We start from the raw sequence: 15,128 nt of genomic DNA on the forward strand, positions 1-15,128 counted from the left end.
AAATATCCAAACAGCTGAGATTTCCGATGAATTGAAAATCGAAAATCCTGCTTTTATGAAATTTATGTAACATGAAACAGAATATGAGCCGCAATTAAAATCTCCCACAGCGCGTAAGTGTTGACTTGATTTTACAGTGAAAACGCTTATCGGCTAATAATAAAAATAAAAAAATAAATAAAAATTATTAGAAAAATAAAATGAAAGAAAAAACAAATGTGCAAAGGCAGCCCGAGCTGTTTGTAATAATTTTCATTGATTAAACGATGGATTCATTGAAAACCGCTCATTGCCAGTATGTAAATTTTACAACTCGCATGCGCACACACACACATACACGTAAGTGCTTATATTACACCTGCCTGAACATGCGCGCTAGCGTTGCGTGTGTGTTTGGCGTCAAGAGATCATTAATTAACAGTAGTGATTGGCGTCGCGGCAGATAATAGTAAAATATTTAACTGCTTTGTGGCATTAGTTTTTCATGCGCTCTAAAAACTGCAACATAGATATGAGCACCAATACATGCACAACACTCAAGAAAAATCCCCGAATTTTATTTACAAACATACATACATACTTATGTATGTTGCTATATGTGAGAAATGACATGAAAGCAGCAAAACATGCATTAATATGTAGAACACACACTCATACACAATAATGTTAAGTGAAGGTTTTACTTTTGCAGCATTTCCATATTGCTAGTTGAGGTAAAAAGCTCTTTTTATATTTTTGTGACATTTCATTTTCATTTATTACACAGTTTAGCGCACAGTTTTGCTGTTAAACCGAATTGATCGAAAATGAAAATATTTGAATGCCATGAGCTATAAAAGTATCAACACACGCATTTTTTCTCTGCTACCTCACAATTTTTCAATTTTAGTGTGGTTTGAAGGCGATATTTTGTAAATACAAAATTAACTTATTTTTAAAAATCACCATTTGAAAAATTATCAAAATATTTGCTTTTCATTTTTCAGATGACAAAGATTACTTTTTATTTTATTTTCCAACTTTTTTCGAGCAAAGCGTTATTTACAGATTTTAAGAAAATTATATTAAATGCTTACAATGTTCCGATAAATAAAATCTAGTAAAAATAAATCCATTATTTTTCCAATAAATGGCTTTAGTAATCAGTATCTCACGTTGTATAAGTTACAGACAGTTTTCTGATTGCTTAATTTAATATTGTTTGAGCACGGGTCAAAGATGGACACCAACAAAAAAAAAAAAAAAATACGTTATATTTTAGATTTTTTCATTGATAAGGACGAAAGCCCAAACCAGGAACTAAACATTTCACAATAATCGTTTGGAACTATTTGAATAAGGCTGTATACAAAAAGAAGCTCGAGGTATGGATGACATACGAGTTAACGCAAAAGACGTCATAGACGGAATTTCCAACTGCGAATCGTTGCTGATCCGCAAGAAAATCGATACATTTTTGAAGCGCATGGTTACTGCTGATGAAAAGTAGTTCACTTACGACAACGTCAAACGAAAACAGTCGTGGCCGAATCGCCGTGAGCCGGCGCAAACAGTGCTCAAAAAAGATTGACGGTCAGGAATGTGCTTAATAAGATTCCCAGTGGATTCTTTACTATGAGTTGCTTCGCTACGGCCAAACTCTTAATACGGACCTGTACTGTCAATAATTTGACCATATGAAGAGAGGAGAGGCGGTTCTTATACATCCACCTTATAGTCCGGGCCTGAAACCAAGTGATTATTTCCTGTTCCTGTCTATGGCGAATGATTTTCCTGGTGAAATATTTGCCTGAAGAGAAGATTGTGAAAACCACAGTTTCAGGCTTCTTCCATATTAGACTAGTGTGGGTGCCCGGGCATAGCGTTGCAACTCTTAGGAGTTTTTGGGTAGCACAAAGGACAAATTTCTGTCCAAGTGAGATTCAGCGAGTTTGAATCAACCCTACGACATAACCTAACCTAACTGTTTTAAATAAACCCTTAACTTAATGCAAAAATAATGGATTTCTTTTCACTATACCTCATAATATAAAGTCATAAAACTCTGTTGGAAATTGTTTTGTATTTCACAGTGCAAAACATTTTATAGTAGCACACTAAGGGCTATTATCTCGTAGTTGACAATCGCCATCAATTATTATAATTTCATAAATATTGAAACTTTCCTTAGTTGCCTTTAGACAACTTAAAAGTTTTGTCTCGTAGACCCTAGGAAATTTTTTTTTAAAGCATACCTATTTTATTTTAAGATTTTAATCGTTGGCCTTTCTCACAAAATTACTTCTAGGAAATGTTTTAGAAAATTATCAGAACTGACACTCAATAACGGTTTTTGAGTGTTAAAATAATACGAAAAATATTTCTCGCATAGATTTAATAATCTTATAAATTACGAATTGAATATGATGAATTTTCTGTGATTTAACACGATATTTGTAAAAAATACAAAGAGAGAAAATTGGAGTTATAGGTTTATTGCTAAAATCAACTCGATTATTTTATGCAATCCAAAATCGAAACTATAAGAAATTTATATATTTCCATAAAAAAAAATTGAAATAGTTGTTAATTGTTTAAGTTTTGTATACAAGCAAATTGAAAAAAATCAACTTTCGATAGATCAGGATTCTAAAAAGCTTTTGAAAATATCAGTATTATCAGTATCTATATCTATTGGTCAAATTGGTGAAAATTTATTTGAAATGAAATGAGCAGTTGAATTAACAGACTGCTTTGATTAAATGTAAATGAAAGAAGGTCAGCGGGAGATTCTTTTTTTCATGTTTGCTTGCATTTGAAAGAATACTTTAGTAATTCTAAAAATAAAATATTGCAAGTGTCACTGACTTAACCAGCTGCCCTCGTACGATCATAATCTTAAGTTGTTTGAAGAGGTGTGCTGATCAGGATCAATGAAATGCAAATTCAGTTAATTTTAACATTTCCAGTTGCAGCGCATTTTTGTGTTGTGTGTAATGATATAAACTTCTTACAAGAATTCAATTCTAAATTTGCTTCGTATTTCTTGTCACACACACACACAAATCACTAAAAAATCATATGTAGTGGAGCGCGTGTGAGAAGAGGGGGATTGCGTGAGCAAAAATACTTTCAAATTGCAGTGAATTTCATTAAGTTGATTGGACGCTTGGGGAGAGTGTGTATTTTAGAATACTGCCTTGCATTTTATGCATTAAATGTTTTGTGATTTAAGCGCTGTCACGTGTTATTAGTTTAATGGATAGTAAATAGAAAATGCTTACAAAGTGTGTTTATATACATATATATTTTTGCTTAGTTAAAGCTTTAAAGCATCTAAAAAAAACTGGAAGAAACTACAATTTACTATTGTTTGTTTAGATTGTAGTATGAGTACTAAATTTTATAACTTGATCATAAAGCTTTAGCTACTTGACACAAGGTTTTCAGTGAACTACCAACTGAGGTGCCTTAAAGGATGTTAACCATAAACTATAACACAATATCTGAAAGAAAATACTTACTACCAAGAGAGTCGAGTATGCGTTATCTATAGTGATCAAGATTCATATCAGGCTACATATTTTTTATATTTTTCTTTAAGATGTTCTCTATTTCACCACAGGATCTGTGTTTAATCATAGTTCTTTCATTAATTTCTAATAGCGTTTGGCCCTCTGAAACAATATGAAACTTTTGACCTATTAATTTCTGCAAATCAGAAACTTGCCATAATTGCTTTCAGCCTTTCGGCGGTGTTTTTAAAACTTGAAGCAACCGCCATCATCGTGGGATAAATTCAAGATACACCTCTCAAATAAATACAGCACCTTTATAGGAGAGGTTTAATCACCCATTACTAAAATATTATCACCCATGTATATAATAGAAGAATTATTTATGCAGTTGCTATAGCAACATAAACTTTTGTCTAACAAATCAAGCATTAGATAGGCTGCAGTATGTCTAGACACCATACTTATAATCCTGACTAGGCCCCTAGCGATTATTACTGTTTTGAAAAAAAAAAATATGTTCGAGTGGAAAAATTTTCAAGCGATGAAAAAAGAGAATAAAAATTAAGAGTAAGAATAAAAGATGGGCAAATATTAATAATTTTTTTTTTTGAGATTAACACAAGCTTAATAGAAATATTTAAAAAAACGACTAAGGTAAGCAACAGCAATACAAACTAATCGATTCAAATTAAGTTCTTGTGTGGAAAACTTATTTGACAAGAGATATCTTTGTGGGTTGTTGTCAAAGACAACGCTACAATCTCCGAATAAATCGGATCACTATAGCATACGAGGTGTGTTTATAAAATAACGGGAATTTTCGTTTTTTTTTATATTTATTCATTCGTCTCCATTAATGTTGTCGCCTTCAAAATAGTCCCTATACGATATTATGCACTTATGCCAGCGCTTCTTCCAAAACACTTCTCAAACGCGATTTTTGCGATCGCCATTTTCATCGACGAACCTTTAAGGTTGTCTATATTTCTTGAAATAGGAAAAAGTCACACGTAGCTGCCATGCAAACAGTTTGATCAAAACTACGATAAAGACCTTTTTATACTATTTTATGCTACAAGAAATGCACCTGTGAAGTTTAATACAGCTTCGGTTCAGCTGAAGTTAATGTTCTTTCTTGTTTTATATAAAAAAGCCTAAATAAAAATTAAAAAAAATAAATTAGTAATGTAATTTGAAAAAGTAGCAGAGTTGCATTTAAAATTTATGCGCGCTATTTAAAAAAAAAAAACACTTTTTGAGTAAGATACACGTGTTTATTTGTTCTTCCTATCCAAAAGTTGCGGCATTAATCGGCATATTTATCCTTAACTTTCTCTGATATTTTAATATATATTATATAATATATTTATGTTTGGCTCAATGCACTTTTGACACATTTAATAAAATTGTGTCATCATAATAAAATAGTCAAATATAAGACGACACTGTCGTGAGCATTAACACCTGCCAATGTTGGCCTAATAAAACTTCTAGGTATTGTATATAGATGTACATATGTATTCCTATGGTGCCACATTTTGACATAAGCACATACATATCTGCATACATCTTCACTTGCGCTCTTAAAGTGCCACGTACCAATCGATCAATGTCAATGTCATCAGTTCTAACATTTTATCACATTTGATTGCAACTCAAACCCTCGTACGTCGCTCGGTACACATACAATATATTACTTATCCAATGTAAGATATTACATTTAATAAGCTACTACTTAGACATAGTAAGTAGTCCATTAAGACCATTTAATATCAAGGTAAATATTTACGTTATTCCTTATCTTCAACTTGAATTTGTTGTTTTTTGTTATTGTTGTTATTGCATTTGTATTTACTTTGCTTCACTCAAGCATTTTCATTTCCACACTTGGCACTTCTACAGGCAAGTGCTTTTTATCATTACTTTTAAAGAGTTTTCATAGCACTTGTGATTTTGCACTTATCACTCGAAATAGTTGAAGTGCCAAAATAAATAAGTCAATATTAGTAAGTGCGAATCAATTAATTGAACTACTAAAATCAATGACGAAAGTTGTAAAATCTTGATTTAACAATTCATTATTATCATTATATTTAAGTGGTTCAATATTTTGATTTCAGATACTACGCTTGCATATCGTTTAAATTTTTTTAACTTTTTTTCTGTGAACATACTGTAACCTAAAATCGTTTAAATAATTTACGAGTGTATAATAGTATTTTTAATATCACAATAATCGATTGTATGTATATATAATATATACAAAACATTTGTAAATCACTCCACGAAAAAAAATTTAGTCGCCCGAAAGTAATTTGCCTCCTCAAGGACCTGAATATCTCTATGGTTCGACGAGTACAAGAACTAGAAGAAGAGAATATATTTTATAAAACCTTAGACTGAAATAATCAGTAGTGAGCTGGACTTATTAAGCCTAAACTCTCTACTCAAGTACATATATTTTTAAAATCAATCTAATGCCTGATTTTTTAGAGATACTCTGAAACTTGTTAGATGCATGCATATTTTAATTAAGCATAGATTTAATGTAGGTTTCTCTGCCACCGATTCTTTATGAATGGTGTTTTTTTAGACATGTGGTTTTCACGAAGAAAAAAACGTATATATTTTAATGTTATGGCCAAGAATTTAGCTTTATTATAAAGATAGGTATTTGCCACTATGTTTTCAAAATGATTTTGGGCAAGTGACTGCTGCGGCTGGCGCGAATAAATTCCAGCCGAGAGGCCCAATATTCGGCCACAGATCCATGACGCGAAATAATGCCATCACAATAAATAGATTGTTTCGTTGGCTGTACGGCATGTAGCGGCGTATTGTTGTAATCAAAGTTCGTCTACACCAACATTCTCCAATTCAGGCACGAAAAAGCGTGCTTGCTTTATAACTGATACCTTCAATTACACGCATGTTTTAATAATTTCATATTAATCTAAATTGTTAGAAAATTCTTCATCATTTAGACTAATATGCAAATTATAGAAAACTTTAATATGGCGGACAAATTTTTGATGCTTAGAGACACACTGGCTAGTGGTCTAATGCTTCGGAAATATTCGAGTTCATATTAACCAAATAGCGGATAAGTCTTATCTTGGCATATTATGTATGCCCCGTTCTTTTATTTTATAGTATTCTTATTTGTTAAGCAAATATCGTATATGCAAGCAGCTTAAACTTAGTGTATCAACGTTTCAACTAACTCATTTTTTATTTGAAAAAGAAGCGAAAACTTCAAGGAAGGGATATAGGAACGAATGGCAAATTTCAGATAATTGTGGATCATACTATTTAAATATCCCATTTTCTATGTATAAAGCTTTTATACTTCATCTGTTTAGTTTATTTACGCAAATTATTTGTATGAGATAGCAAAAAAAAATGTATGAAAGTTTGAGAGCTTTTTAACAGCGCTGATTAAAAAGTGAAAGCTCACATTCAAAATTTGTGCAAAGAGTACTAAAAATGACATTTTAGTATGAAAGCTCTAGCTAATAAATATGGATGTTTTTAATCACCCAATTTGAACTAATTTAAGCTCATAGCTCTGAAGCTTTTGAATACAATTAACATAAGTTAAAAGCTTGCTTTGGAAACTTGTCTCTACATAAAATGTTTACTATAACTGTTGTGTAACTAATTGCTTGCCATTATGAAGTTAGTTAAAAACTTTTTTTTTACATTATTTTTTATAAACAAAAATTTACAGTATTTTAAGTGATTTCTTGGATTTTTATAAATTTTTATATTACTCCACTAATACTTAAAAGTTATTCGACATATATATGTACATACTTTTGTGTTATGAAATCTTAACTGATTCCTAAATTATCTAAACCAAACTCTGATGTGAATGTGAAAGCTCTCCTTGTGTGTGTAATATATTTTTGTACCTAATAAGGGCGAAAATGAAAAATTGGTTGGCCAATTAGTGGCTAAAGCTAGTGCAAGTTTTTACTTAACACGATAATAAATAAAAAATAATAAAAGTATGGGTGGTCAAAGTTAATTTAAAAGCTTCTTACATGTAAAAGCTCCTATTATCATTTGTGAAAGCTTAATCAGCACTAATCTGGATTAAGTGCTGCTACTGTGATCTATAGTCCGCAAGCGAATGTTTAAGTTTTATTGGTTTTTGAATAACCTTAAGCTCATGAGGGCGTCAGCTCCAGAAGTGAATGTGAAAGCTCTTTTTTTTTGGGAATATTATATGACATTTTTGTGGTGCATAAAAATTCAGTGTGTGCGTCTCATGCAGAACTTTTTTTTGTATATATTCAGCATCTACACAACACTTTGAGATGATGAATCTTTGCCTTGCGATATATGTGCTTATTTCTGAGTGTCTAAATTATTGCAATAATATTTTGGCATGAAACTTTCCTTAAATAACAAAATCTATTAATATTGTTAGTCAAGCGCTTCAATATTTTTCTAATAATTTTTTTTAATTTTTTTTCGATATTTAGCATCTCAATCGCTACGGAGATTCTATGGGTTCACTAGCACATCGAGCGCTCCTACAGTATGTGGAAAATAATGACCTGTCCGGTTTGCGCGCTATCTTAGATAGTAGGCATTTATCCGTCGATGATCGTGATGAGGTGAGTTAATAGGCAATTTTATATTAAATTTTACCACACGGGCGTTCCTTGGAAGTATATATTCCAGAGCACAGCTTTTCTATGAAAGTTGCGTTTTATATATAAATTTGTATGTCCACATTTGTCATATTTTTTTGGAAACAGAATGGCACCACTGGACTTATGGTTGTTGCTGGACGTGGCTTAACTGTTTTTGTGCGCGAATTCTTGGCACGCGGCGCAGATGTCCAAGCGGAGGACAATGACAATTGGACGGCACTTATATGCGCGGCCAAGAATGGTCACTTCGATATCGTACAACTGCTCATCGATCACGGCACCGATATTGAGCATCGTGATATGGTAAATATTTCTTCGTATCATGCCTCGCTGAATGTCTCTCTTTAACACTATATCGCTCTCTCCCTACCAGGGCGGTTGGACGGCATTAATGTGGGCCGCTTATCGTGGTCACACCGATCTGGTGCGTTTCCTGCTCGAGAAAGGCGCAGATGTGAATGTACATGGCAATTATCATTTGGGTCCGCTGCTGTGGGCAGCAGGTCGTGGCTTCAGAGATATTGTTGAATTGTTGGTGCAACGCGGTGCTAAGGTGAATGTCGGCGATAAGTATGGCACAACAGCGCTGGTGTGGGCGTGCCGCAAAGGCAATGCTGAGATTGTCGATACGCTACTAAAGGCCGGTGCTAATGTCGACACAGCTGGTATGTATTCGTGGACGCCGCTGCTGGTGGCCACCTCAGGCGGGCATACAGACTGTGTTACTTCGCTGCTGGAGAAGAAACCCAATGTTAATGCGCTGGATAAGGATGGCATGACCGCGTTGGCGATTGCGAGTCGTGAGGGCTTCCAAGTGAGTACAGCGCGTCCTTAATTTATTTATTAATAATTAAATGATTTTTTATCTCTCCTGTAGGAAATATGCGCGGCTCTGATCGCCGCTGGCGCTTACATCAACATTCAAGATCGCGCCGGCGACACACCCCTCATACATGCCGTCAAAGGTGGTCATCGCAGCGTTGTTGAAGCGCTGCTTAAAAAGCATGCTGATGTTGATATACAAGGCAAGGATCGGAAAACTGCTATATACACGGCAGTTGAGAAGGGCCATACGCATATAGTTAAGATACTCTTGTCCACCAATCCCGATCTCGAGGCGGCGACTAAAGACGGTGATACCGCGCTGCTACGCGCCGTGCGCAACCGTAATCTGGAAATGGTGCAAATGTTGTTGGATCGCAAGGCAAAGGTGACGGCGAGCGATAAACGTGGCGACACTTGCTTGCACATTGCCATGCGCGCGCGTTCCAAAGCAATTGTTGAGGCATTGCTGCGCAACCCCAAGAACAGTCAACTCTTGTACAGAGCGAATAAGGCTGGTGAGACGCCATACAATATTGATACCATACATCAAAAAACTATATTGGGACAAGTATTCGGCGCGCGTCGTCTCAATACGAATGAAGACTCGGAAGGCATGCTCGGCTATGAATTGTACTCGTCCGCTTTGGCTGATGTATTGAGTGAGCCTACGCTAACCACACCCATTACGGTCGGTTTGTACGCCAAATGGGGTAGCGGTAAAAGTTTTCTGCTCAACAAACTACGAGATGAGATGAATAATTTCGCTCGCCAGTGGGCGGAACTGCCCATCAATACGAGCGGCTTGATGTTCCTGGTTAATCTGCATATTGCGTTAGTGCTAGGCACCGTAGTCGGCCTATCTTCGTGGTCTGCCATGTGGGGCAGTATAGCAGCAGTGCTTTATTTAGTGTTCACATACCTCCTGCTTGCCAGTATTAATTATGCCAATAACCATATGGATGTCTACTGGGCATATTCGGTGCAACATGGTATTATGAAGCGTTTCGGTCGTCTGCGTCTAATATTACAGGTGGCATTCTGTCATCCGCCTGGTGCGCAAGCGGACACACAAGCGAAACCGGTGCGTTTTCACTTTGCTGAGGCGAGCAGCGCGTCGCCTACGGGCGAGAGCGCGGTTACGCATATGTTGGCTGCGCTCTATGAGGCCATCGAATCGCACTATGGCTGGCTGTCTACACGCTTGTATCGCGCGTTTCGTCCTAAAGCGTTGAAAGTGACATCCGGTTGGCGCTGGCGTCGCATGTGTTGCATGCCAATTGTGATTGTTTTCGAGTTATGTCTATTAACACTTATTACGGGTATCTCACTCGTGGTGGCGTATTTCACGTACGCTTCGGCTGAGGAAAAAGAAAGGATACTCGTTTCGCTTTATGTAATTTGCGCGATATTAGTGACTATCATTTGCACGAATTTACACGGACTGGCGAAGGCATTCGGTTCGCTCTTCATTTCACAAGGACGCCATTTGCGTCGTTCGGTGCGTCTTAATGAGGGTGCGCCACTGACTGCAATGGGCGCCGAGGTGGCTCTCATGACCGATATGGTGAAGGTAAGAAGGTGTGATTTCGCAGCAAAAAATCTCCAATAAATGTTCTTGTCCCCTCACAGTGCCTGGATGCTTTTACGAATCAGCAAAGCCGCCTTGTGGGCGTTGTAGACGCTTTGGATTCCTGTGATACGGAGCGCATACTTTGCGTGCTCAACGCCATACAAACGTTACTCTCCTCGCCGAATCGTCCATTTGTTTTGCTTATCGCTGTCGATCCGCATGTAATTGCGAAAGCAGCAGAGGCTAATAGCAGACGTCTCTTCACCGAAGGTGGCATTGGCGGCCACGATTTCTTGCGCAATCTAGTGCACTTGCCGGTGTATTTGCAGAATTCTGGTTTGCGTAAGGTGCAACGCGCTCAAATGACCGCTATGCTCTTCAAACGCAACTACAGTGAATTCCCCAATGAAGATGGTCCCACACTGGGACATTCGGTGTCGGCGCGTCGCTTGTCCAATGCATCGGAAATAATGTCCAGTCAAGAGAAATTGCGCACCTCGCATAATCCCGGGCGCAGCGGAAAGAAGATGCGTCTCTCCGAATCGGTGGCCAGTTCGATTGGATCGAATTTGCATCGCTTGGGTCAGAATCCGCAGGGCGTGCTCGATCTGTCGCGCATCATGTTAACCGATGACTATTTTAGTGATGTGAATCCGCGCAGCATGCGTCGTCTCATGAATGTCATCTACATAACAGGTTAGTGTAGAGAAATTCATGCACGATTTTTTACAATTTACAAATATTTATTTTGATTTCATTTTTAGTGCGTCTACTGAAAGCATTCCAAATAGACTTTAGTTGGTATCGTTTAAGTTCTTGGATCAATTTAACGGAGCAGTGGCCACTGCGCGCCAGCATGATTGTGCTGCAACACGACAACTTCATGGATTCATATGACGATAATGTATCGCTGCAAGCAGTCTATGAAAAGTGCGTATTACACTATGGCACAAACTAAATATATTTTTTTCGAACACCATTTTTCTTTATCGTTTTAAAATTGCTTACGGAGTTTTAAAAGCTTTCTTATAAGAGTTAAATGTTTTTTTTTAAACAGAATTTATAAACCTCTTTCAAATGAACATCTAACAAATTTTTCGGAAAAAAATTTGTCTATAACATTTTGAGCCTTCAATGGCCACGCGTGCTGGTACCCGTTTTAGAAATTGTTTTTTGATGTCATTTTAAAAGTAATATCAATAATTTAAATTGCTGCCTAAAATATTCCTAAAAAAATGCTGATATAGATTTGTCGAAAGCAAGTAAGGGTTAAATATTGCGATTGAAAAATAATGACAATTTTCGAATCATGCAAATATATTGTAAATGGTCCCTTAAAGTCATTTAAGCAAAGTCATAATTGCAGAATGTCTGCAATTAAAACGCTCCCATAAAAATAGTATTCAGAAAAAGTACCCGAAGTACGTCAAAAGTCACTTAAGGGTTAAGTGAAAATGAAAATCAATTTATATTGAATTATTTGCTTAGATCAAAAATTTCTTAGCCTGGTAATGAATTTTTCTAGAAGAAGGGGAAAAATTATTAATGGTGGGTGGATATTAGAGGATTAAAATGATACGCAAAAAAACATTCCGCGAAAATTTTTATATTATATTAATATTGATAGCGAGTTTTTCTGGAAATAAGAAAAAATGCTCGGTCCTGGATTACGTCAAAGGGTCAAAATGTGCAAAAAAAAAAAAATATTCTACGAAAATTTTCAGTATAGGTCGCTGAAAGCTATATATTGTATACTCTATATCTATACCCTGAACAGGGTATATTAAGTTTGCCCCGAATTTTGTTACACACAGAAAGAAACCCCCTATTAAAAAAAGGGATACAAAAAAATTATCAGCGTGACGAGCTGAGTCGATTTAGCCATGTCTGTTTGTCTGTATAACACGAAGTATCCCTCAGTTTTTAAGATATCCATTTGAAGTTTTGCACATGTCCTCATTTGTCGGCACCGGATATCGGACCACTAAAGCATATACATAGCTGCGATAAAAACCAAGTCCTTGTTAGGAAAATATTTTTATTTGATAAGATATCTTCATGAAATTTGGCCCACAATCTCCGAACAAATTTGTTAGATTCGCTCACTATAGCATATATCTATCATTTAATCGATCAAAATCAAATCTTTGTATGGAAAACTTTTGGCTATAGCTTCGGTGCAACTGAAGTTAACGTTTCTTCTTGTTTTATATGATTTTTTACTAAAATCAATACGATTTTTGATTTAAAAATACTTGAATTTCAAAGCACTATAAAGAAAGAAAATAGCATTATAGTAAAGATACGAGTTACAATTGCCAGTAATCTACATATATACATTTTATTGTTTTAAATAAGTTCGATTTCCATCTCGACGTAGATTTCTCTTGCATGCTTTAATTTTTTATGTAACCCAATCAATTAAATAATTTAATATTTATTTATTACAGAGTACGCCCAAAAATCGCTTGTCTACGCGAGGCAGCACCATTGCTCGAGCTCGATCGTGATGAGCGCAAATTGGATGCATTCTTGCAGTTGCATAAATCGGATTTGTTAGTGGCGGATTTGCGCATATTTCTGCCTTTCACAATCAATCTCGATCCATATTTGAGAAAAGTTTTGAAAGGTTTGCAAAAATAAATTTATAAAAATAAAAAAATAATATATATTTATTTATTAATGTTGCAGAGGACCAACAATCGATCGAAGATGAAGGCACGCTAATGCTGCAGAATAAGCCGAGCATTAATCCTGCCGTACGCATACCCCCACCAATACCGACGTATGTGCCTTCGCCTGCTGCTTATCCCCCATATCAATTATTCCACAACGACTATGAGTTGAGACATCGAAATGCCAGTATAAATTCAGAACCGGCAATGACGCCGCTAATCGGCTCGCCAAGTGATTCGTTTGGTGTAAGTGTTTAAATTTATGTAAAGGTGCTGAAATGTGGAACATATTTTTTATTATATATATATATATATAATTTCAGGATGACGTGCTGCAGACAAAACTATCCGACCTAACGGTTGAAGGTGTCGTCAGCTTGCTGGAACGCGTCGATGACTTGCGTCCCGCCTTACCGAAGTTGTCACCTATTCTCAAAGAGAATGCCATAAATGGGCGCGTACTGAAATACTGCGATATCACCGATCTGAAAGGGGTAAGCTTTTACTCTAATTATTATTAAATTGTTAATTGGTTAATTACACCCTTTTGAATCTTCCTTAAACAGGTGCTCGGTCTCAATTTTGGCCACTGGGAATTATTTAGATTACTTATAAACACACTGCGAGACTGTGAAAAATTGCAACGTAAATTCAAACCAACACCGGCGATAGCTGATGTGCCAGCCCCAAACACGACGGCACCAAAAGACAGCACAGACACACATACGCTGGCGCCGAGTCAACCGCATTCACGTAAAAACTCAACCACCAGTCATATGGAAAAGCAGGTTTGTCAAGCAACAGCAACCGGAGTTCAGACCTCCGTTATTAGTTTATCCAAGTAAATTCGGTAGTATCAATATTTCCATGTACTACCTACTACAAATTTGAAAAATACTGTTTTTGAAAACATTTTTTTTGAAAACATTTTGAAAAACATTGTTTTTGAAAACATTTTGAAAAACATTGTTTTTGAAAACATTTTGAAAAACATTGTTTTTGAAAACATTTTGAAAAACATTGTTTTTGAAAACGTGTTGAGAGATATTTTTGAAATCTTTTCGAAAAATACTGTTGTTAAAACATTTTCGAAAACTTTAAAACCAAATTTTTGAATGTAATGTAGTTGGAAATGTTGGCCATAGCAATTCAATGTCGCAAGCAACACATTTCATGTTTGCACACACATACATACAGACATACATATGTACAAAGCAATTCGTTTTCATACATAACGTATATTCTCGTTTTGTTTGCGCATCATTCCGAAAATGCAGCTAAAAGTACACGATTATGAGTATCTACAGGTAAAAGTCATTAAAATTTAAAGTTCATACATATTTTTACGGTGTTGCCCATTTATAATGCTATATATGTATATTTAAATAAGTTAATTTGCTCAATTCTTGTACGCTAAAGAAATTTACGATCTCTAATGTGTTTTTTAAAATTTCCAAATCGCACGATATTATTATTCATAAATGTCAGTATTTTTGTCGTTGTTAAAATGATTTTGAAGTTATAATAGAATTCGTTAATGTTTCTTTGTCATAATTTTGAAACGGAATATTAATTTAGTCAACATTCGAATAAAATGCCATGTCGGATAAATTGGGATATCCACGATAATACGATTGATAGGAGAGAATGCTCAAGGTTATCCGAAGTAGCGATATATGGTGAAACAGTTTTAAAAACAGTGACATGGTTTTTAGGTTGATTTAAGTTAAGTAGAAATTGAGAGGATTTTTTATATATTTACAAGTAATACATTCAAAGAGTATAAATTGAAGTTTTTAAAAATTATATTTTTGTGGTATGAGAACTCATGGGGGAAGTATTAGAAAACAAAAATTAGATTTAAATTTATTAAAAAATTAGAATTAAAATTAGTAGA

The 15,128-nt window shown here is 35.4% G+C and overlaps 1 protein-coding gene across 7 annotated transcripts in view; it reads left to right on the forward strand.

Annotated features, from left to right (window-relative positions):
* Positions 1–15,128, forward strand: part of Arms (Ankyrin repeat-rich membrane spanning) — a 79,119-nt gene that overhangs the window by 53,623 nt on the left and 10,368 nt on the right. For all 7 annotated transcript variants that reach the window (XM_014239580.3, XM_014239579.3, XM_014239581.3 and 4 more), the window contains 10 exons: positions 7,988–8,122; positions 8,267–8,464; positions 8,535–8,975; positions 9,039–10,556; positions 10,616–11,252; positions 11,321–11,486; positions 13,007–13,185; positions 13,248–13,477; positions 13,555–13,725; positions 13,798–14,019. In XM_014239580.3, the coding sequence (XP_014095055.3) occupies positions 8,012–8,122; positions 8,267–8,464; positions 8,535–8,975; positions 9,039–10,556; positions 10,616–11,252; positions 11,321–11,486; positions 13,007–13,185; positions 13,248–13,477; positions 13,555–13,725; positions 13,798–14,019 (3,873 nt within the window). In that variant the 5' untranslated portion in view covers positions 7,988–8,011. The remainder of the gene's footprint in view (positions 1–7,987; positions 8,123–8,266; positions 8,465–8,534; positions 8,976–9,038; positions 10,557–10,615; positions 11,253–11,320; positions 11,487–13,006; positions 13,186–13,247; positions 13,478–13,554; positions 13,726–13,797; positions 14,020–15,128) is intronic.

Source organism: Bactrocera oleae, chromosome 4, assembly GCF_042242935.1.
Source record: "Bactrocera oleae isolate idBacOlea1 chromosome 4, idBacOlea1, whole genome shotgun sequence".
Classification (NCBI taxonomy): domain Eukaryota; kingdom Metazoa; phylum Arthropoda; class Insecta; order Diptera; family Tephritidae; genus Bactrocera; species Bactrocera oleae.